Genomic DNA, 24382 nt, shown 5'->3' on the forward strand with positions numbered 1-24382 from the left:
AAGGTCATCCTTTGGATCTGACCTTCTCTTGGCCCATCAGAATTTCTTTCTAGTAATGATTTATTGTCCTATATTGTACCCGAAAGAGGAGCCTCGGAGATTTGCTCCCAAATTACAGTTGCGCAAAATAAGGATGTGTATGTAGTGAGGATAGTTAATGAGCCAGGCATGGAGCTAGGAAACTCCTTTTCAAGCTATTGCTGTCTGGAGACAACCTCATCGTGAGCCCAAAAGCAGGAAACAGGTAGTTACTGAGTCAGGGTCCAAGGCAAGAATCATGTTATTCATGAAGAACTGAGGCCAGGAGGTCAAAATGGCTCAGCTGATGGCATACTGACACTGGGCAGCCAGTCTAGATGTCAGCTGAGGACCAAGGAGTTCTGGAATGCTAATCCTGAGGTCTGGGTCTGAATCCGGTTACAGCACCTACAGCATCTGCAAAACCACGACGATTTAAAGAGAAAGTGATGTAGAACACTAGGCATGCGGCAGTGCGTCCTCGGAAAGCAGCTGCTTTCCTCCTTCAGGTCTGCTTCCCCATCATCACACCGGGACACACAGCCGGGGCCAGCAGGTGGGGACAGACGCCAGCCAAGGCGGCAACGCTCACTCATGCGCAATCCCGGGTGGGCGCCGCCTTCGCGCGCCCCGAACGTCACTTCCGGCGCGAGGGCCGGGCGGGCCGGCTGGGGAGTGCGGGTCTGTACTGCGCGCGCTGCCAGCCGAGGCTCCTGCCGCCGTGACCCGCGCTCCGCCTGCCGCCGGGCTGGTGAGTGCCCGCGAGCCCGTGCGTGCGCCTAGGGGCCAGGGATAGGGACCCAGGCGGGCGAGACTGCCGGAAGTGAGCCAGAGGGGCGGGAGACCCCAGGAAATGGGGACACCTGGGGAGGGGGCGACGACCGGAAGTAGGGGCCTTGGAACGCTCTCCGCGGCTCGGAGGTCTCTGGGGCTCCGAGAGAGATCGTTTCCGACCTCCGGCTGTTTTGGGAGAGAGGGAATGCTCCACAGGGAGATGGCTCCAGGTGGGGAGGATGCTAGGCTTTGTAGCCTGTCCCCAAGGCCACCCATCATGTCGTTCCCCAGACTTGACAGCCACTGCTGAGCCCTTGGGGATACAACAGGAAGCTGCAGGTGGAGGGTAGAGAAGATGAGGCCAGGGTGGGGCTCCACACTTCGCTCTGCCTCACCGGGCAGGGCTTGCCATACTTCCCCAGATGTTTACTGAGTGAACGCTGTCATGAGCCGGCACTGGGGACCATGGTGACCCTGGCAGGCAAGTTCCCGGCTTTGTTGGGATTCACACCGTAGGGGGTCAGTTTCTTCCTTTGTAAAGTGGAAACAGTGATGATAATGTGCTGGCTCAATACTGTGAAGATGAAATGTGGAGTTGACAGTGTAGTTTGGTGATAGAGTAATGCCTAGCATGCGCAAGGCCCTGGGTTCTATCCCCAGCAACACACAAGAAGAAATAAGAAAACGGATGTACGGTGCAGAGCTTGATTCAAAGCAAAACCCTGAAGCATGTATGACCTCTTTCCATCAGTCCACTGTGATGTAAGCTGCAGAAGGCGAGGTTTTATCGTTTCCTGGTGTGTCCCTAGCATCCTCCAGCACAATGCCTGACACATACAGGGGCAGTCAGTAATTCTTCGATAAATGAATGGGTGGGAACTGACTCTGAAGGGTTTCGTGTAAACACCTGTGACACCGAACAAAAGTTTCTAAAGAGAAATAGGAACCCAGTGCTGTGGGAACCTGGAGGGACTCGTCCTGAGGACATCAGGGGAGCTTTACAGAATAGATGACATTGAGCTGGGCCTTGAAGATGATGAGTTGTGTGGTTGGCAGCACACGTGGAGAGGAAATTGCATGCAGCGGGTATCAGATGTGTGAGATATTTCAAGAATGGTGGGTTATTAGTTTGTCTTCCCTGGCAGGGGAGGGGTGGAGGAGGAAAGGGAACAGCCTTTAAGGCTAGTTCTGTAGCCTGTGACACTACAGTCAATCTCAGGTAGGTAGTGGGTTGGGATTCCAGGCACCTACCTGTTGGTGACTGCCATGGAAACAGCCCAGGGTGGATCCCGTGAGACCAGGATTGTCCTTAACTTGCTCTATGAAGTATTAAATAAAGTATTTATGGCGTGGGGCCTATATGATGTCTTAATACAAGGTGTTACCCAGTGATTACGTGGATGTCACACACTGGTTTCCTACACCCGAGACAACAATTGGAGATGCGTTAGTCCACAGAGCTCATGCCCAGGCAGCCCAGACAGCCTGGAGTTGAGGGAAGACTGGCTTCTCCATGTCACTGTCCCCTTTTGTCTGGATTGTTGAATCTTCTATATCATGACTTTATCACGGTCCACTCTTGAAAGTTACTTTTCTGTGATGGATGGATGCACATGGCATGCCACACACATGGGGTCAGAGGACAGCCTTGAGTTGGTTTTCTCCTACTTTTACATGGGTTTTGTAAATATTGTAAAGTTCAATTCCAGGGATTGAACTCAGGTAGCCAGGCTGGAGCTGCAAGTGAGCCATCTCGCAGGCCCTAGTGCATTTTTGAGACAATAGAGTGGTCTTTTAAACAGAAATCGTGTCAAACCCTCTCTGCCCCTCTTCACTCTGCACAAAAGTTTGAAGTTCTTACTGGCATGCAATGCCCCGGCCCATAGCCCCTGGAAAGCCTCTGAATCCATCTACTTTTCCCCATCTTGCTTCCTTAGCTCTAGCCACACTGGGCATCTCGCTTATCAGAAAAGCCAGGCATTTTTCAGATGCCCTCATGTGGGGACCTGCCCCACCGGGAACTTAGGTCACCTGTGAAGAGGTGGTCTGGAACCCAGGAAAGGCAAGTGTGCGCTGCTGACCCGTTCCCCAGCCTCCCTCTTACCGGAGACAACCAGACGCAGCGGGGAGTCAAGTCAAGCAAGAACTCGTTTATTGATAGGCACTAAGCCTCTTTTATACCAGAAAACCTCAGAACCCTAGGAGGGGATGAAGGAACCAACCAATCATTTTAAAGATCACCCTGTTTACAAGTTGTTTATGCCCTGACATCATCTCCTGTTTTTAGCATAAATAACTTGAGCTAACTTTCTTTCTCACCGTTTGTCTTTAGTCTCCATACAAACAACCCAAGCTAACTTCCTCTTAGCCATCCTTTGTATCTATTCTCTGTACAAACAGCTTAAACTAACTTCCTCTGGTACCGTTTGTATCCACTCTCTGAACAAACAGCTTAAAGCTTAAGCTCTATTTATCTGAATTTTTCTTGGCACCCTTTTTGCCACCCATGTATGCCCCACACCCTCACTCAACCATATGATGTGTTTGGCTCACCCTGTCATCTTTGTCAAAAGTTACCCAGGCAAGCCTTCCCTGACTGCCCTGTTTAAAACTGCAGTCCTGATCCCACTCCCTCATTCTCTTCATAATAGTAGATTGTATAGTATGGTTAGAAATTGTGCCTCATCCCCACTGGGCTCAACGAGACAGGATTTTTTTTTCCCCTTTGCTTCTGCATCCCTGGTACCTGGAAAACAAAAACAAAACAAAACAGCATATCATACATGTCTGATATTCATTGGATGCATGTGTGTCATCCAGTCAGGACTTAGGGTGAATCTGTGTGGGTTGGGAGGAGCTGGAGGAAGAACACACCTTTGAGAGGGACCAGAATATGCACGGAATGAGGACAGCTTCGGAAGCAAGTGAAGGAAGCTGGTGTGGCTAGAGGTTGGAATTCAAGAGATGGAGTGGGCGATCCTAAGGTTTGGATGGGGTAGCTTGCTTGGTCACTAACTGCAGTGGACCAGAGGGAGTGTAGCCAGGTACAGCCAGGACATTAGAGGTGTGTGCAAGAACTATGAAATGGCCCCTGTTGAACATGGGGTGAAGATCAGTGTCCACTCACGGACAAAGGCTTAGGTTCTGCAGCCAGGGAGTCTTGCAGCCGCTTATTCCCAGGACAGCTCAGGCAGCTGTCCTCTGTTTTTTACCCAATAGTGTGTTAGTGCAGGTTTTCCAGAAGCTAGCCTTAGGATCAACAACAGATGGACAGGCAGTATGTGGAGTTTACTGGAGTGCCCACACAGATAAAGGAAAGGGAGATGACGAAGAGCCCTGGGTCAGTGATGCAGGTCTGACCCCTGTGAAGGAGGTTTAGGCAGGAAGAGTCCAGCCAGATCAACAGCCCATGAACCACTGTTGCCTTTGGAGGCATCCATGTCTCTCTTGGTCAGTCACTGGCTGGGGACTTTGGGGAGTGCCTGTATAAAGTGTGGCCTTTACTAGGATATGCCTCCGAGGGCAGTAGAGCTGGGGCCCTTCAGCTACATTTCCTTAGCAGTAGATGTGACACATTTCCATGATAGCCATAAGAAGCTACGTTGTAAAAATTCAGACAAGCTGGACATGGTGGCACATACCTGTAACATACCAGCACCCTAGAGGCTGAGGAGGCTAGCAAGTTCCAGACCACCTTGAGCTACATAGTGAGACTCTTTGTCTCTCTCTCCAAAAAAAAAAAAACCTGACAAAAACTCCCAGTCCCCCATTTCCCACTCTTGGGGTCCCGTGTAATCAATGCTTGACCTTAAAAATTACATTCACAGGGGCTGGAGAGATGGATCAGTGGTTAAGAGCACTGGCTGCTCTCCCAGAGGACCTGGGTTCAATTCCCAGCACCCATAGGGCAACTCACACCTGTCTGCAATTCCAGTTTCAGGGCTTCTGACACCCCTCACAGAGACATACATGCAGGCAAAACACCAATGAACATAAAGTAAAAATAAATTAAAAAAAAAAGATTCTGACTCAAGTAAAGCTAAATAAATAGAATACTAATAGTAAACATAATTTTTAAAAATTACATGCACACACATATGTGAAAGTTTGTGAGTGTGCGATCTATTGTCTCATCTTTTTTTTTTTTTTTTTTTTTTTGGTAAGGTTTTGGTTTTGGTTTTTCTAGAGACAGGGTTTCTCTGTGTAGTTTTGGAGTCTGCCCTGGGACTCACTCTGTAGGCCAGGCTGGCCTCGAACTAACAGAGATCCTCCTGCCTCTGCCTCCCCAGTGCTGGGATTAAAGGCGTGCGGCCACCACTGCCCGGCGTCTCCTTTCATCTTTCTGTGGGTTCTCGGCATCAGACTCCAGTCATTAGGCTTGTGTGGCAAAAGTTACCTGTTGAGCGATCACGAAGGCCCATGCTGCACTCTCTTACCCCCCTCACTTGTGGCCTTTGTGTCAGCAGGGACTCCCGATAGCTAATGTCAGAAGAAAGTGACTCTGAGAGAACCAGCCCCTCTGTGGCCTCGCTCTCCGAAAATGAGCTGCCACTGCCTCCACCCGAGCCCCCCGGCTATGTGTGCTCGCTGACGGAAGACTTGGTCACCAAAGCCAGGGAAGAGCTTCAGGAGAAGCCTGAATGGAGACTCCGGGATGTGCAGGCCCTTCGAGACATGGTGCGGAAGGAGTACCCATACCTGAGCACGTCGCTGGATGATGCCTTCCTGTTGCGCTTCCTGCGGGCCCGAAAGTTTGATTATGACCGGGCCCTGCAGCTGCTGGTCAACTACCATGGCTGCAGGCGGAGCTGGCCAGAGGTCTTCAGCAACCTGAGGCCCTCCGCCCTGAAAGATGTTCTTGACTCCGGATTCCTCACAGTGCTGCCCCACACGGACCCCAGGGGCTGCCATGTCCTCTGCATCCGACCAGGTATTGGGATGGGTCTGTCTTTTACCCTGCTTTCTCTCATAGTTCCCCCACTTTCTTGTTTTAGTGAAGGTTCTTTTTTGGTTTGGTTTTGGCTTTTTAAAACAGTCTAGGCTCACTATGCAGCCAAAGATGATCTTGAACTCCTGACCCTCTTGCCTCTACCTCCCAAGTGCTAAGATTTTAAGTGTGTACAGTTGGAGTCCAGCTCCGACCTGTCGAAGGGTTCTTGTGGGGAGGAGAGAGGAATGAGGAAGTATTAGATAGAAATATAAGCCTAGGTGGAGAGAAAGACAGATACAGGATAGCTTCGGGAGGGCCTTGGGTCAATACCCAGCCACCTCGAAATTTATTCTAATGGGCTTTTTATACACTGCCAAGGGGAAAGGCGAAAGACCTCCCCCTTTCAAGACCAAAACACAACACACAACCAAGTGTAGACCCTTCAAAACACCTGGTAACCCTGCCCTTGGCTAAATCATCCCTTTATGCAGCCCTGCTGGGTAAAGCAAGCTCAGATTCTGTGACCCTGAGTAAGGTCTTACTAGGGAGCCTCTGTGGGCACCCACAGTGTACCACCATGCCTGGCCTCAAAGCTCTTTTGACTACAGATGACAAAACCATCCTCAGGCTAACTGAGGACCACAGGAAGATTTGACCTAAAGAGGCAGAAACAGCTCCCAGATCCACCACACTGAAGTTGCTGCCACTCCTATCAGGTCCTAGACCCCACAGCACAGGCCCCTGGACTGTCTGTGCTGGGCACAGACAGCTTCTCCATACCTTTCCCCCCTGAAACACAGCAAAGCTAAATCAGCCGCTTTCAGCTCTCAGGCTCCCCTGGCTACTCAGTGAACATCTGTCTGTTAGTGCAAACTCAGATTTCCAAAGGCGAGAATGCAGTGGGCCGAGGAATCTGTTCTTGGTCATGGGGTGCAGGCATGATTGCCAAGCCCCTCCCAGCACCTCCTTTGATTGGGCTGAGGACAGATAGAAGTGAGACAGTGTGGGCGGGGCAGAAGCCTGGAAAGGTGCCCACTCTGTCTCCTGCCTCCTCCCTCCTCTGTTGGGTTAAACCCTGACAAGGTTCATAGTATCTATCTATCTATCTGTCTGTCTGTCTGTCTGTCTATCTATCTATCTATTTATTTATTTATTTTTGCAGTGCTGGGAATGAAACCCTGGTGTGTATCTGTTGGGCAGGAGCTATACCACTGAGCTATGATCAGAACACCTTGATTCATTTTCTGATACCAACACTTTATAGTGGTACTCGTTGTAACTCACTTTTTTAAAAAAAATGTGTCTTTTTTCTTTCTTTTCTTTTTTTTTTTTTGGTTTTTCGAGACAGGGTTTTTCTGTGTAGCTTTGGAGGCTGTCCTAGAGCTCACTCTGTAGACCAGGCTGGCCTCGAACTCACAGAGATCCGCCTGGCTCTGCCTCCCAAGTGCTGGGATTAAAGGCATGTGCCACCACCGCCTGGCCGTCTTTTTTCTTTATATTTTATTTTATTTTGCTTTTTGAGATAAGGTCTCTATGTAGCCTTTGCTGTCCTGGAACTTTCTATTTAGAGCAAGCTGACCTCAAACCCACAGAGATCCACCTGCCTCTGCCTCCTGAGTTTTGGGACCAAAGGCGTGCGCCTAGCTTTTTAAAAAGCATCTTTTTTTTTTTTTGGTTTTTCGAGACAGGGTTTCTCTGTGTAGCTCTGGGCCTTTCCTGGAACTCACTTGGTAGCCCAGGCTGGCCTCGAACTCACAGAGATCCGCCTGGCTCTGCCTCCCGAGTAAAAAGCATCTTTTTAACATTACATAAAGAACTGTGATAGACTCAAAGGTAAATAAACATTGCATCCATGTATCCTGTTTTCTGATGGATTACCTTTGCTATTCACAGTAGAGAGGAGGTGGCAACTTAGGGATCAGGAAAGATAATGAAAAGCTTGTTCCCGGTTTGCCGTCTTGGCTCTGCTCAGACCTTTGGCACAGTTATCTGCCGCAAGGGAAGCTCCCCACAGAGAGCATTTGAAATCGTGGCCCTAGGAGAAGCTAAAAGCAGGAGAATTAGAAATGTTAGCTAGTGCGTGAAGGGGGTGGGATCCCTAATTCCGTCCTTCTTCTGGCACCGGGTGTAGTTGAGGAAAGGTTACAGCACTCCTCCTAAGCAGGCCAGAAAGTGAGCATGCGCTGACAGCCCTGTGCCTGCAGATTCACCCAAAGGGGTGTCTGGCGGTACAGCCCCCTCCATCTGTTTTCCTCTGCCCGGATGCCTCACACCACGTTTCCTTCCAGCCTTTTACTAAGCTGTCTTTGCCGTCTAGACCGTTCTCTTCACCCTGTGCCATGTGTCAGACAGACATCACTGGAGCCGCTTTACCTGCCGTGCTGGGCACTTTCCAAAGTTAGGTGTTTGTTTTAAAATAAGCAGTGCAGACTTCTGAGCACCCAGAGACCTAGAAACCGGCCAGCAAGCTTTGTCTTGCTACTGTGAGCTCAGCTCAGAAGTGTTATCAGATGTCACCATGGCCCCGCCTCCTCCTGGCACGTGGTTGTGCCTGTGAGATGACTTTCTCCTTGTGTGGGATGAGATGTGGCCCCCTCCCCGCTGACCCAGCTCTTAGAAGGAAGCAGACCTACAAAGTTGTGTTCTGAACTGGGTTTTACTTTGCTTTCTTCCAAGCTCTTTTGAGATGTATGTGATTGAAAAGATGATATCCAGTTATATAGAGGCAGGCTTAATTCACATGAACACTAATCACCAAGTTTGGTAAAGGCCTGTTATGAGAATTTTGTATAGGCCCGGGAAAAGGCTCAACAGGTAAAAGCACTTGCCCCACAAGTGCTGTGTTTGGATCCCTGGAACCCAAGTAAAAGTGGAAAGTGACAACCTAGGATTGTCTTCTGACCGCCATACATGCTCTATGGCACACGTGTCCCCTCACACATAAATGGGTACATACATGTATCATACACACATATTCAAAACTAATTTTGTGTACATTCCATATCCCATTTTTAGCAAAATGAAATTTTGTTTTTTAATCCATTCTTTCCTGATTTCATACATACATATATATATATAATATATATATATATATATATATATATATATATATATAATTACTTTGACCATAATCTTCTATTATCCTTTATCGCCCTTCCCTCTGAGTCCCCAAACCCCTTCTTCTTCCCCAAGAAGTCCTCCAATCATGTGTTGCCCCACCCACCCCTTGGAGGGAAGTGGGGTGGGGAGTGGCCCCCTGCATTCAATTAGGTTTGCTTGCTTGAGCATGGGATGGGGGTTATTTACCTGAGCAAGAGGATCTTTCCATGAGTCTCATGTAGCCCAGGCTGGCCTTGGACCTTCTGTGTAGCTGGAGATAACCTTGGACTCCTGTTCTTACCACCACTCCCTCCCAAGTGCTGAGATTAGGGATGTAAGCCACACCACCTGAGTTAGCTCTGTCTTCGTGTCTTCGTCTCCCTGTCTTACGGGATATAAGGTCTTGGGAGAGACTTTCTCGAGAATGTCATTTCCAGCTGGTCATGGTGGCCTGTGCCTACTAGCTCAACACTCAAGAGGATCCTTGAAAGTTCAGGACCAGCCTGGGATACAGAGTAACTGTCTCAACCCTCTCACCCCTGCCAAAACGAAACAGTAAGAAGAGAAAAGAATAGTGATTAATGCTCAAAAATACCATTGTGTTTTTCATTTGTTCCCTTTTCCCAAAGAGAAGAATCATTAAATATGCAAATATTAATGAAGCATCCTTCCTTAAGGAGGAATTTGAGCAAGGGCCTCGTGGAACTTAGCTGTGCTCCATCCTGTAACAGCCTGGAGTTGTATGTGAGTTAGGACTCTTCTTTAGATGACAAACCAAAAACCAACTTCTATCAGTTGGAACAAGAACTCATTTGCTCAGGTGACATCTGGGTTCAGTTAGATTTGGGGACAACTAGAGAGGTGATTCCATCTCTGCCAGCCTTGGCATGGGCTTCATTCTCAGACCAGCTCTGGTCTCATGAGCCCCTGAACCTCAGGCTCACAGCTTTACTGCTATGCGAGGGAGGAGTGAACTTCTCTTTCCCAAGAACCACACCCTAGATTGAGTCTGGTTCTGTGGGATCTGGTTTAGACGGCATGCTGTGCCTACGATGTCTACCGGACTGGCCAGGCAGTCCCCATCGTCACCCTCCCTGGAGTCATCGTCGAGTCAGTTCTGTGCAACCTGTGTGGCCAGAGTGGAAAAGCAGGTGTGGTGTGATGGCACTTACGGCAGGAAGCAGAGGTGGCCGAGAAGGTAGGTATTACCCTGTTTACTTAAGAGACAGGCTTAGCCGGAAAGTGCCAGTGCACGCCTTTAATCCCAGCACTTGGGAGGCAGAGGCAGGCGGATCTCTGAGTTCGAAGCCAACCTGGTTTACAGAGTGAGTTCCAGGACACCCAAGGCTACACAGAGAAACCCTGTCTCGAAACACCCAAAAAAAAAAAAGAGAGAGAGATAGGGAGACAGAGTACTAAAGCATCCGCCCAAGGTCACACAGCCCGTAAAAGTCAGAGCTATCTTCCTGACTTCAGAGCTCATGCTTTTAACCTCGAGGCTCAATTGTGTTTTCATCTCCAGATGTTCTGCTGGGTTTGGGAGGTTAGGAAGCGTCAGCTGCTGTCAGGATCTTGGTGACATGTCTTTCTCTTCCATTGCAAAGCTGAGGTTTGAGGAGATGCATCTGAGCACTTGTTTGTATTCATTCCATAATGCTGTCTATCTTTGTGACCTCAGACAGATGGATACCGAGCAACTATCCAATCACTGAGAACATCCGAGCCATCTACTTGACATTAGAAAAACTCATTCAGTCCGAAGAGACCCAAGTGAACGGAATTGTAATTCTCGCAGACTACAAAGGCGTGAGCTTATCGAAAGCATCTCATTTTGGCCCTTTTATAGCCAAAAAGGTGATTGGCATTCTTCAGGTATGGCCTCTGTTCACCATGGACCCATTCTGTGGTTGCTTTGCTTTCCCACAGCCCTGTCCCCTTACTGCTGTTTTATGGGGAGTATACAAACCCCACTTCCCACCCGCAGTGGGAATAATCTCCAGTCTTCTTTGCCATGACTCCAAAGGTCCCTGCAGAAGGCACCTCTGAGCTGTGCTTAATGGTTCCAAAGCTCTGTCATTAAAGTTCAGTCTTCCAGGGGACACTCGGAGGCAGGCAAGAATTCGTTTTCCTTTTTGATAAATGGGGCAGCAGAGACCTAGAGGACACGTGGCCTGCTCCACGTGTCACGGCACATGTCACAGCACATGTCACAGCTACAAAAGGTTTCTGCCCCCTGGGTGCTGCCTCTCGTGGGCTGTGAGGTGCCGATGGTGCACCTACCCATCACTGAGGTCCACAGAGGTCCAGGCCCTGGCTGCGAATTGACTTATTTAAACAGACCACTTCTGCGTTGGTCATCATTTTATTTAGTTTTATTTTTTGAGACAGAATCTCTTGTGCTCCAGGCAGCCCTCAGACGTGATATGCAGCCAAAGATCCACCCAGTCCTCTTCCCTCTACCACCACGCACAGCTCCATCACTGTAATGTGAAAGTCTGACTTTCCTTAGCTTCAACTGTTTCTATCTTGTGCTGGGAATAGAACTTGGGACCTTGTGTATGCTAGGTAAACACCCTACCACTGAGATCCATCCCTAACTTAATGTTTTATTTTGTTTTGAATTATTTTATGTGTATGGGTATTTTGCCTACATGTATATCTGTGCACATGTGTGCATGTGTCCAAGGAGGCCAGAAGTGTCAGATTCCCTAGGACTAGGGTTACAGACAGTTGTGAGTTGACGTGTGGGTGCTGGGAATCGAACCCGGGTCCTCTGGAAGAGTAGCAGTGCTCTCAGCTGTTGGGCCCTTTTCCCAACTCCTGGCTCCGTGTTTTGATGGCTCCTGCTGACACACACACACACACACACACACACACACATACACACACGTTGGGTTTGGATCTGTATTTTTCTGCTAATGTAAGATCACCCAGAAGGGACCAGAATTCCAGAGTTGAGTAAGCTTGGGTACTGTGATGTAATGTGTCCCTGTCTTGTGAATCTCACTGTAAACAGTGTGTGAAAGCCTGTGAACAAAGCTGGGTGATGGTGGCGCACGCCTTTAATCCCAGCACTCGGGAGGCAGAGGCAGGTGGATCTCTGTGAATTCAAGGCCAGCCTAGTCTAATAAAGAGAGTTCCAGGGCTGTTACACAAAGAAACCCTGTCTTGAAAAGCAAAAAAAAAAAAAAAAAGCCAGTGTACAGAAGTACTCTTAAAGACTTCCCCCTTATTTAAATAGATCTGGAGATTGAACCTAGAACCTTGGATGTTAGGCAAGGGTTCTACCATTGAGCTACAGTCCCAGCCCATTTTAAAAAACAGTTCTTGTAGCAGGGCAGTGGTGACACACGCCTTTAATCCTAGCACTTGGGAGGCAGAGGTAGATCTCTGAGTTCAAGGCCAGTCCGGCCTACAGAGTGAGTTCTGGGACAGCCAGAGCTACACAGAGAAACTCTGTCTTAAAAAAAAAAAACAAAAACAAACAAACAAATAAAGCCACTTTATGTTTTGAGACAGGGTTTCCCCAAGTGGCCCAGGCTGGCCTTGTACTCTGTATATTAGTTCTTTTCTGTTGTGTTCTTATCATGCTGTGATAAAACACCATGACCAAGGCAACTTAGAGAAAGTAAGTTTATTTTGTGTATGATTCCAGAGAGACAAGAGTCTATCATGGCAGGGAAGCTTGGCATCAGGAGTCAAGCATGGTGGAAGACAGGAAGCTGAAGGGTCACATCTTCCACAGCAAGCACAAAGCAGAGAGCACTAAACAGTGTGGGCTGGATGCTCTTAAAGCCTGTCCCCAGTGACATACTTCCTGCAGGAGGCCACTTCTCCTCACCTTCCCAAACAGTACCACCAAGTGTGACCAAGTGTTTAAATGCCCGAGCCTCTAGGGGACATCTCATACAAACCACCACACTCTGTAACTCAGACAGGCCTGAACTCACAGTCCACCTATTTCAGCCTCCCAAATAGCTGATTACAGGCCTGACCCACCAAGCCAAACTAAGGAAACCTGTGTGACTGTGTAGGCCAGTGGATTCCTCTGGCTCACCAAGCAGGCCTGCTTCACATCCCATCTGGGAAGTGCACTTGGGGCAGCTCTGACCTGGAAGGTCTGCTCTTCTCTGTGGTCTTGACCATTGTTTGCTGCTATAGGAGCCACCCCCCATCTGTCACCTTTGCCTAGCTCTTCTGCCCCACACTTCCTCACTACTTGTCTTCCTGTTTGTTGACACCAGGGCTCTCTGAGGAGGCTGTGAGAGTCAGAGCAGACTGGTACTGCGTTTCTTACGGGGAGAGAACGCAGATACTGCCTATGTTCTAACATTTCGTTCTTCCACCCACAGGATGGCTTCCCCATTCGGATAAAAGCAGTCCACATAGTGAACGAACCTCGGATATTTAAAGGCATTTTTGCCATCATAAAACCATTTCTGAAGGAGAAAATAGCAAACAGGGTGAGTGATTTCCTTTGAACTTGATACTTTTTAAATCTTCCTTGATTTTTTTTTTCTCACTTGATTTATTGTGATACCTGGAACATCATTATTTTTGTCCAGAAACTAACTTGGAAGTATAAGGTACCTATTCTTAGCATGACCCATCCTTTTTATGAGGGGAAGATGGGACTAGTAAAAATATAGTTTGCCAATAATGAGAACAGGACGAGGGCGTTGTGTTTCTACAGAGCCTCATGTAGCCCAGGCTGATTGGTGGGATTTTTATCATAAGCTGCCTCTCTGTTCTGTAATCTATTCAGACTTCCTGGCCTCCTGGCTTAGACATTGTGAACCAACATTGCATTTTATATGTAGGAGGATTTAGGAAAGGGAAGGAATGGGTCACCAAGCAGATAGATTGATCATTGCTACCTCAGAGCTTCGTGCATGCTAAGTGTTGTGCTGCTAGTTACACAGCCAACCCTAGATGACCCTTTTAAAAGGGTTCTCCTTTCTTTTTTTTTAAATTTATTTATTTATTATGTATACAGTGTTCTGCCTGCATGTATGCCTGTAGGCCAGAAGAGGGCACCAGACCTCATTACAGGTGGTTGTGAGCCACCATGTGGTTGTTGAGAATTGAACTCAGGACCTTTAGAAGAGCAGCCAGTGCTCCCAACTGCTGAGCCATCGCTCCAGCCCGAGGGTTCTCCTTTCTGACCCACAAAAGCCCTTCCTCTTTTCATCTTTCTCAGGGCCGCTGATGCAAATGTGGTAATGGCATTTTTCTCTTCCTTCCTTGCACCCAGAGACACTGAGGTCACTCCAAAGGCTAGGTTTATAGTTTCACACTTTTTCTTTTGTTTTAAAGATCTTTTAATTTTAAAGTGTGTGTGTGTGTGTGTGTAGACAGAGTTTCTCTGTGTCTCAGCAGCCACTCCCAAATAACCACTCGAAGATATATTATTAATTATAAATGCTCAATTGATAGCTCAGGTTTGTTACTAGCTAACTCTTACATTTTAAATTCACCCATATTTCTTATCTACCCTCTGCATGTGGCAGTACTTTCTTTTAACACTGCTCCTTCATCTTGCTTCCCTCTGCGTCTACTGAGGCTCCTTAGACTCCACCCTTCTTCTTCCCAGCATTCTCTCTGCCCTGAAATTCCTGCCTAGCTATCAGCCATCAGCTTTTTATTAACAATGAGAGCAACACATTTTCAGTGTACAGGATTATTGCACAGTGTGTGTGTGTGTGTGTGTGTGTGTGTGTGTGTGTGTGTGTGTGAGTGCTCGTGCATGCATATGCCAGAGGAGGCCAGAAGAAAGCATTGGATCCCCCTGGAATTGGAGTTACCACATTGATCATCAATCAAGACAACTCCTGAAGGCCAATCTGATGGAGGCATTTTCTCAGTTGAGGTTCTTCCCTCTCAAATGATTCTAGCTTGTATCAGGTTGACAAACACTACCCAGCACAGTTAGCATCTATTAATATAATAATCAGTTTCATTGTGGCATTTTCATTCCCGTTACCTTCTTGTCCCCTCCCACCCCCATTGTTACTCTTCCTTTCAACTAGTCCCCCTTCTACTTTCTTGTCGTTTTTGTCTGTTTTGGTGATCTGAGTTTATTTAGGGTCACTTACAAGGTCATGAATAAAGGGCCATTTACAGGAATGTGGACACTTACCAATGGCTGTAACACTGAAGAAAATGTCCCCACACTCGCCCCCAGCAACCATTAACTGCCTATAGATCCTTAAAGAAGGAGTGGGTGGTCCTGCCCCAGACACCATGATGAAATGTTGAAGGACCCAATCTCGTGCCTGTGATCACAGTTGCTGAGTCTGTTTTTCATACTGTTCTGTTTTAGTTCTTTCTCCATGGGTCTGACCTGAACTCTCTCCACACAAACCTTCCAAGGAATATCCTCCCCAAGGAGTATGGGGGCACAGCTGGAGAGCTGGACACTGCCACCTGGAATGCTGTGCTATTGGCATCAGAGGATGATTTTGTAAAAGAGTTCTGCCAGCCTGTGCCTGCCTGTGACAGTCTCCTGGGCCAGCCACTGCTGTCTGAAGGACTGATCTCAGATGTGCAGTGTGATGATTCCATGCGAGCCGTGAAGTCCCAGCTCTACTCCTGTTATTAGCACTCTTCTGGGAGAGTCATCATGTAGAATTCCTTATTCCTTAGAAATGCACAAGGTTTAAGATGCCAAGGCCTCAGTCTTGCTCCGTCATTATGCAGTGACGGAACTGCCTATAGAGAGTCAAGGGTGAGCCCATCACAGGCAGACCTTTGGCTACCTGGATTATTCCAGGAAAGACATGGAAATTGCCCTGGTGATTCCCAAATGTTTGCAACTGCTAGTCTGGATAAGCTGTCTGTATCTGTTTTTTATGCATCTTGGAAACAACCAGGGTCAGAGTCACTCTGAAGTGACCAGCAGGAGACAACTGAATTGATAACGACTCTGAAGCCATTTGGTCACAACTCTGAAGCAATTTGCCAATCCTGAAAGGTGACCACATGTGAAACTGTCTTTCCCAATAACCCTAGTGTTGACCTCTGTTGCTCATCAGCAGAGTTCAAGGTTCAAGCCCCAGTTGTCATCACTGGGCCTGGAAAGCCCTATAAACTGAGTGGTAGAAATACCAGGACTCAGGCAGTACTTAAAAGATCAAATTTGGAAGCCAGGTGCTTCAGAGCATCCCTGGGATTCCAGGGTTGAATCTTGCAATAGTAACTTTTCCCAAACCCATAAAGCCTTAGCTCTGGTTCTCCATGGATTCATACCAGTCAACACAAAATACTGGATTCTAGGACTATGTGGCTAAAGGTTTGGACTAGGAGTTGGGTGTGTGACTGCACAAGACATGGACCTCAGCTTTGTCGTCTCTAAAGGGAAGCTACATGGAATGGGGGCCTTGGGGAATGCTGAAATTCTGTTAGGTTTCCTGCTTGGAAAGATGACCACCTAAAGCTAGGTCTTGGTTTTTTGTGGTATGTACACAATCCGTATGTAAAGGAGTGTCATTTGGCCTTGCCTTTGGTGGTAACCAGCTAGCTGCCTTTGCAGAATGATGGGTAAACTTGAAAGAGATGGCTTTCGTGAGGCTGGCCAAATCTTGTACAAACTCCTTCCACCCTGGAAACACTAGTAGTATATTAGAAACAGCCACAGTAATTGCCAGATTTGGGCTTCTTCTATTTCTGTCTCTGGAAACACACCGGGGTAGGTTATTGCTGGCTCACCTGGGGGCCCTGCCGAGTGTTCATCTAGAGTGGAAGGACCAGCTGGCCAGAATGTTAGTTTTGCATTTAGGCACTTTAGACATGTCAAGATTTTAGCCTTAACCCAAGCATTGAGTGAAGTGATTTAGCTCCTGGCTTTGGACCTGTGTCCTTTGGTATTCATCTTGTATTGTGATGTTAAATAGTGTCCAGTACTGTTGGTTGTGTACTTACTAGACTAAGCAGGCATTCCCTACAGCTTACAGATGTGGCTTTGAGACTCAAAGGTCCGTCTATTGTTACTAAATTTCCCAAAACATCTGCAGAAGTTCTTAATGGAAACTTACTACAATAATGCCAATTCTGGGGGACATTCTTTCTACCATAGATGCTAATCCTTGATCTTCTAGGACCTGGCTGAGCTTAAGTGCCAAAACACACCCCTCTTGACTGCCCATAGAGACTCAGTTTACTACTGAGTTTCTACTATTTGGTTTAGTTCCTGGAAGGTTTTCTGCCTAAAGGGATGGCTGCCCAAGACACCTGGAAAGACCCATGCTGGCCCTGAACCCAGCCACCTGGGGGAGAGAATCTGTTAGAAGCTTTCTGAGGTCCTAAGGAGGAAGAAAGCACAAGGAAAAAAACAGACAAAGGAAAAGATGACTTCCTCAGCCCCACCAGGTTCCCTGGTTTAAATCCTGTCGTGTGACTAGCTAGTTCTTTGTCTATTTGATTTAACAAAGGGACAGCCAGGCTCACGGGGAGAAATCTCATAGCAGGAAGCACCCAGTTTGCCAGGCCTCTCTGGTTAGGCCTCTGAGAGCCTGGGTTTGCTGTCTCCCCAAGCTGTTCTGCTGCTTGCTGACTCTAGAGATCAGAGTCTTGGCACGTCTGGTTTGAAGCAGGCTGTGAGACCAGGACCTCCTGGTGCAAAATAAAGCAACTCCTGGGCTGAGCAGCAGGGGTGCAGCAAAGCCTCAGTTGAGGGGAACACATTGGTAGAGGCAGCAAGTGAGCAAGAACTTGGGAGTATCTGACTTTAGGGTAAAGACATTTCACAGACAGCTGAAAATGAACTTTTCCTGAAATTCAAGGTTATGTGGTGTTGGGAGGAAAAAGCGATAGTGAAATGGAAGTGGGTTCCACCTTTCTCCTCCTACATGGCCTTGACTGTGCCACTCGACAGACACCCTTGATCGCTGGACAAAGAGGCTTGTATGCTGAACTCTGAATCCTGTTCCCAATTGGCTCTCTGGCTGTCCTTAGACACTATTCTGTGCTTTTTAAAAACAAGCTATTTAAGAATGTAGGTCAAGTGAATTGGTGCTGAAATATGCTAGTGTAGGAATATGGGAGTTTTCTTCTCTTGCCCAAGGCCGCTACAGACTTCCACTAAATTCAGTTTCTTAGAAACCTGTTGTTCCTTCATGGAGGAATACAGATAAAATCTACAGCAACAGCCGGAAGCGCTGGCTTCCCACCTTGGCTTCCGCTGGGCAGGGTGGGTTTGGACCACTCACATTTCATCCTAGGTTCATAAGCACCTCCGGTTACAAGGCAGTTTCTTCAGAAATTCAGGCCCTCCCTCTGAACACCCGAGACAGCCTTATTATCCAGCAGGCAGTCTGGGCAGATGTCATCTCCTCCTGATCATTCACAGAGCTTGCTTTTTCATTTGGGCAGCAACAGCTGCACGCTGTTGTGGCATTATTACAATACCTCATCTTGAAGTCATGCGCTTCAGGTTCTTCTGTGGAACCTCCTTAGGAAGGAAAACATTAACTCAGTTGACAGAAGTGTAGCTGTGCTATTATGGTCATGTCAGGCTGGAACACCGATGAGCTGCTCAGGACGGCCAGCTATCTTGCTAAGGCTTCTCAGTATTGCCATCTGTTCACTTTGCAAATCTAAAGTAGATTTCTTTCTGCTCTCTCGACTCAGAAATGCTCAGCTTCAAATGCAAGAAGCACCACCAAATATTTCTTCTCAGTGGGAGCTTGCTCCACAGGAAGGTCCAGCGTGACTTGCAGCTGCAGATGACCACACATGGTTTTCAGTTACCTGGGGTCCTGTGTGTGTGCTTCCAGTCTCACTGGAGGTTTTCCATCCAGCAGTTAAGTGCTTTGGATTCTCCTGGATGTGCCTCCGCTTCTTGGCATAGTATATAGGAACCCAACAGGTAAAATACTTGAAACTTCTCAGTGGCCAAGACCTCTGATTCCCTCTGACTGGTGGAAATGGGGCTGTTTTCCTGAGCAGTCTAGGCCACCGTTTTAGTCCCTGGTCATGTTCCTTACTTCAAACTGAAATTCAGTTTGGCTTTGAGTATTAGGCACATGTGGATTCATCTACTTCAGTGTTTGTTTTGACCAAAAGTTTATTTTTCTAGTGCATTTTTCTAAGTGGTGAAAATATGTAATTTTAGTATGCATGACTGGGTCTCCAACAATAAAAATCTCTGCAAGGCTGAGTGTGTGTGTTGTGGTTTTGTTCTTAAGACAAAACCTGGATGTAGTCCTGGTGACCTGGATAGACACAGGTTTCCTAACCATGGGCCCAAGTACAGCCTCCTGCCCCAAGATGGGCTTGGGAGGAGCACTGTGGCGGGCACTGTGGCCACTGAAGATCATGAACACTTAGAACACACGAGCTGTGTATAAAGAGAAATGAACTGAGCTTCACACAGTGGTAGAGGCATACGTTTTTCAGTTCCCAAGACTGGAGATGTTTCTCTGGACTGGCCCTGAAACCCTTCCAATAGCTAATGATTCCTAAAGAGCTCCTGTGGTATGGGCAGGCGTGCCAACCACACCAGAGTACATTATCTCATTTGAATCCTCGGACACCATGAATGAGGTGTATTGCATGGAGTGTATTGCCCTTGTGAGGAAAACAGGCCCCAAAATGTTAATTAGCTTGCCAAGGATACTCAAAGCCAGGCAGTCCAATGGATGCCGTTTCAGGAGGACATGATGGGTGGAGTTTATGAGCACACATCTCTCTTTCTTACACTCACTTAACCAAGCCCAGTGAGAATGGAATGAGAATCTTTCAGAGAAACAGTGAGCCAAATGAAGTGGCACTTGATTGAAGTCCCTGCTGTTCTGAAGCGGAGGCTGAAGTCTGGGGTCAACTTGGACAATCTCACCAGACCCCATCTCTCCACCTGATCTTAGTCAAAAGGCTACGAAGTGAGACTCCATCTCTTAAAAAAAAAAAAAAAATAGTATCCGAAATTGGCTTGTTTTCTGGAAACGTACAAATGTACAGGTGCATTTTGGTAAGTCAGTTTTTTTTTTTTTTTTAATGTTTGTGAGACAGGGTCTTATGTATGTAGTCCAATCAGATCTTGAACTTGATACATAACCAAGTGTAACACTGAACTTACAATCCTGCTCCCACCTTCTAAGTGCAGGAATTACAGGTGTACTCCACTGTACTTTTTCCTTTTTGGTTAAGACAAAAGCCTATAGCCTAGGATGACCTCAAACTCAGGGCAATCCTGTCCCAGCCTCCCGAGTGCTGAGATCACAGGCATGAGCCACTATGCCTGGCTCCTTTGGGTTCATTTTATATGTTAATTACATATAATGGGACTCATTATAACATTTCTCTACATGTATGTAATGTATTTCCCTTCTACTTTGTGTCTTTTCTTGTATGTGAACCAGTGAATTTAGGGTTATTTACAGGACAGTTTACCAGCGGCTACATCTCAGAAGAAAATGTCTCTCCCTTAGCAACCATAAACTGCCTGTAGAGACTCAGGGAAGGGTGGAGCCCCATGACCCTCTCCCAACTGACTATGAATTCCTCAATGGCGTGGCCTCATCACTTACTTCCCCAACCATTTTTTGTTTGTTTTTTGAGACAGGGTTTTGTTGTGTAGCCTTTGCTGTCCTGGAACTAGCTCTGTAGACTTTGCTGGCCTTGAACTCACAGAAATCTACCTGCCCCTGCCTCCTGAGTACTGGGATTAAAGGCATGTGTCACCACCACCCAGCCTCCCCCACGAATTTTATCTCAGGGACTGAAGTTGGAATTTAACATTTTCATCCAGAAGTACCTACACGTACACCCAGATTATAAGGGGTACTAGGGTGGGGCTAGTGCCACACTAAGCTGCTACCTGCTGTTTGTTTATAGAGACTTGTAATGCTCTACCCCCCTACCCCCGTCCCCAGCAGACAGCAGCTGGGTCCTCATGACCAGTCTGGCTGGCATGGTGGTTGAGTCAGTTGAGAAACTCCAGCACAGAGTGCAGGCTTCCTGCTGGCTTCTGGTGTTGCAACAGCTCAGGGCACATGCTGAAGCAGAGCAAGCTCTCTCTGCAGGTGTCTTTCTGGGGAAATCTGTCTCTCTATGATGAAAACAGCCTGACACCTTACCTCCACTTGAAGGCAGTTGTGAGCAGCAGTACCTCTCCCTGGTCTGAGGCAGAACTTTTCCAGTCTTTCTAAGCACATTGTCACAGTTAGAGGCAGTAAAAGTTCTATGTGAATGTTTTTAAGGTTGGTAAAGAGGGCTTAGAGATGAGGTAGGTGAGCAGCAAGCAAAAAGCTATACATTTCATCCTCAGTACCATAAGGTGGGGGAAAAGCTAGTAATACTATCTTTTAGGGCATCACTCTCCTTAGAGGATTTTTTTTTTTTTTAATAAATGTTCATGTCCTGCTGGTCGGTGGTGATGCACACCTTTAATCCCAGCACTTCAGAGGCAGAGGCAGATGGATTTCTGTGAGTTAGAGGCCAGCCTGGTCTACAGAGTGAGTTCCAGGACAGTCAGGGCTACAAAAAGACCCTGTCTCAAACCCCCACCCCCGCCAAAAAAAAGTTCATGTCCGTCAGGCAGTGGTAGCACACGCCTTTAATCTCAGCACTCGAGAGACAGAGGCAGGCAGATCTCTGTGAGTTCTAGGCCAGCCTGGGCTACATAGTGAGTTCCAGGAAAGGTGCCAAAACTACAGAGAAACCCTGTCTCGGGGGGAAAAAAAGTTCATGTCCTTACCTGATTGGACACCAGTGGAGATGACCTGAAGATGCTTGTGAAAAGCCAGGTCACACCTCTTTAAACCCAGCAGAGGCAGGCAGAGTTGAGGCCAGCTTGGTCTATATAGCCAGTTCTAGTCCAGCCAGGGCTACACGGTGAGCTGTCTCAAAGGAATGCCTACTAGTGCCTACTCAGGTCACGTGGACGTGGTGAGCAGCCTCCCACTCTGTGTCTCCCATCTCTTCTGTCTCCTATACCTTGATGGGCCCAGGAGCAATGAGGTCTATAAGTCAAGCCCAATGTGTCTCTCTGCTTTGCCATTTCCTGGGTAACCTTGGACAAATCACCTTCTAAACCTCAGTTTAAACTTGAAAGAGGGAAAGGTAGGTAACCACCAACCACACAGCAGCAGATACTGCTCAATGACTGCAAATGTAGCTACTTACATGACCTTTGTGTGTGTGGGGGTGGGGGTGGGGGGAGACACTGCTAAAGAGCAAACCCAAGGCTTTGGGCAGGTTAGGCAAACACTGTATCCCTGAGCTAGATCCCCAGCTACACGATATCTTATTCTTCACTTGAAGATAGGCTTAAGTCACACAGCAGTAATCAGGACATCACTGCACAACTAATTTGTGTGCATGGGTAACATGGACCAATACAAGAGGAGTAAAGGGATGAGGTGTAATCCCTGTTAATAAGCACAGGCCTGGCATCTGCTGTCAATACCCAGTGATCACCTGTTAGCAGAACACTTAGCTTAGCTTCCAATGTAAGCAGCAAGGATTTGTCACAGACAAAAAGGCTGTCCTGCTTTAAATCAGATCTTAGTTATGGTCTAGGATTTCAAAAGCTGGGTGGTGGTGGTGGTGGTGGTGGTGGTGGTGGTGGTGGTGGTGCACGCCTTTAATCCCAGCACTTGGGAGGCAGATCTCTGTGAGCTTGTCGAGGCCAGCCTGGTCTACAGAGTAAGATCAGGACAGGCACCAAAGCTACACAGAGAAACCCTGTCTTGAAAACAACAACAACAACAAAAAAACCAAACAAACAAAAAAGAAACCCTCTATCAATAACCAGGTCCCCGGCTGGTTTGGGGTAGTGTACCCAGCACCTCATACATGCTAGGCAAATATTCTACCACTAAGCTACATGCCTATGTGTCTTTTATTTTTTTTAATTTTAAGATAAGGTCTTCTTATGTTGCCCAGGCTGAAACATAACTTATAGCTAAGGCAGGCCTAGAACTTGTAATCTTCCTGCTCAGCATCCCGAGTACCAGGGATTATAGACATGCGCTACCATCCCTGGCTTCCAAGGCCATTTTTGGTAGTGGCTTTTGTTATCAAGATGAAATTTTAGGCTGGGCCTGGTGGCTGTTCCCTATACTCATCTCGGTGTTTAGTGAGTTTGGCAGGACTCCTGAAACTGTAGAGCTAGCCTAGCCTACAGAGCAAGTTTTGAGCCACAACAGCCTAGAACAAGACCCTATCTCCAAACAGACTGACCTAGAACAGTGGCTCTCAACTTCCCTAAGGTTGTGATCTTTAATATAAGTTCCCCATGTTGTGGTGACCCCCAACCATAAAATTATTTTCATTGCTACTTCATGAAACATAAGAAAAACTATATACAAAAGTACAATAACTATATATAATATATACAAGTAATAAATACCTAAACAATGTCTAGTCCATTTGTATTTGACAAATTCAGAGAAAATAATTCCATTATCTATCCTATTTTGGTAAGTCCAAAATGTATCTAATTCACTTTCTATCCTAATTAATCTTCAACTATAACTAATCTTCAACTCCCTCAGAGATCCAAAAAGGAAAATAATATTACCTAATAAAAATAAAAACAGGAAGTGCATGCAAGCAACTTCCAAAATATTGTGAGTTGACAGAAACAGCCAGCTGCCTGGACAGTCACCTGAGGTTTCTCCGCAGTGTTGGGGCATCATCTTCAGCCTATAGGCTTAGTGTATCTGACAGACTCATTTGTGAAGTAGGATGTACACAAGGTCAATAGTTCAACCTCACATTGGGTGAGAACAGTCCATGTACCAGAAACAAAGGTTTCTGTAATTTTGCTGTTACGAACTGTAACGTAAAAATTTCCCAATGGTCTTAGGTGACTCCTGTGAAAGGGCCGTTCAACACCTTCCCCAAAGGGGTCATGACCCACAGGTTGAGAACCACTGAACTAGAAAGTAAACTAATTCAAGTTGAGCCAACTAGCTTTCTCCCAGCTGCAGCTTGTCTGTAGTGGCAGCCTCTGCTGTTGCCTTTGATAAATTCCTAGAATGTGCCACTGATGGCTGAGTCAGGGCCCTCAGTCTGCAGATGAGGGTGTGATGAAGTATCAGGTGGACTCATCTGGAATGGGATGATTTAAATAATGTCCTGTTTTGAGGTATGACTCTAGGCTTACTCAGAATGTTGGCATTCTTCATGCACTTGAGGTATAATTCACTTGCATCTTTGAAAGACTGTTTCATGTCTAACAGCAGACTTAGATCATTCTTAAAGTGCAGCCAAGAAAGGTAGAACTGCTGCTCCATTTTTAAAGATAACTTGTTATTTCAAATTAATGTCAAAATGATCATGATGGAGAAAAACAACCTTTATTGGACTTTATTACATTATTCTGAATCATGTAAGGCAAAGAAGAGGGAACTATGTTCTGAAATTTAGGACCTTTAAAGGTCTGACTATGAGTCCCCTGCTGTTAAGAGCAGGGTAGCTGCCTTACACAGTTATGCTCAAGGGCCAAGGCTATCTGTCCACAAATCCTTGGTAACTTGATTTCCACACAGGAACCTACAGGACAGGGGTTCCAATAACCTGTCAAATCCAGCTTCCCCAGCCTCCAACCCTACTTAG

The 24382-nt window shown here is 47.0% G+C and overlaps 1 protein-coding gene across 3 annotated transcripts; it reads left to right on the top strand.

The window, feature by feature from the left end:
- Nucleotides 1–663: 663 nt before the first annotated feature.
- Ttpal (alpha tocopherol transfer protein like) lies at nt 664–18977 on the top strand. Of its 3 annotated transcripts, none has more exons than XM_052722910.1 (5): nt 664–769; nt 5259–5722; nt 10500–10693; nt 13174–13284; nt 15144–18977. In XM_052722910.1, the coding sequence occupies exons 2-5, from the start codon at nt 5275–5277 to the stop codon at nt 15420–15422; spliced, it is 1032 nt and encodes a 343-aa protein (XP_052578870.1). In that variant the 5' UTR covers nt 664–769; nt 5259–5274; the 3' UTR covers nt 15423–18977. The 3 variants fall into 3 exon arrangements, with proteins under 3 accessions (XP_052578870.1, XP_052578872.1, XP_052578873.1); XM_052722912.1 differs by having other exon boundaries at nt 683–769; nt 5256–5722; XM_052722913.1 differs by lacking the exon at nt 664–769 and adding an exon at nt 902–1022.
- The last annotated feature ends 5405 nt before the right edge of the window (nt 18978–24382 follow it).

The sequence above is a fragment of the Peromyscus californicus genome, unplaced genomic scaffold (genome assembly GCF_007827085.1).
Source record: "Peromyscus californicus insignis strain IS unplaced genomic scaffold, ASM782708v3 Scaffold_7__1_contigs__length_154581171, whole genome shotgun sequence".
NCBI lineage: Eukaryota > Metazoa > Chordata > Mammalia > Rodentia > Cricetidae > Peromyscus > Peromyscus californicus.

Excerpts from the sequence above, each read along its gene's own strand:
- Ttpal (XM_052722910.1), top strand. The coding sequence starts at position 5,275 with ATGTCAGAAGAAAGTGACTCTGAGAGAACCAGCCCCTCTGTGGCCTCG. Across the intron at positions 5,723-10,499 it reads TGTCCTCTGCATCCGACCAG|ACAGATGGATACCGAGCAAC; the intron begins GTATTGGGATGG and ends TTGTGACCTCAG. Across the intron at positions 10,694-13,173 it reads AGGTGATTGGCATTCTTCAG|GATGGCTTCCCCATTCGGAT; the intron begins GTATGGCCTCTG and ends TTCCACCCACAG.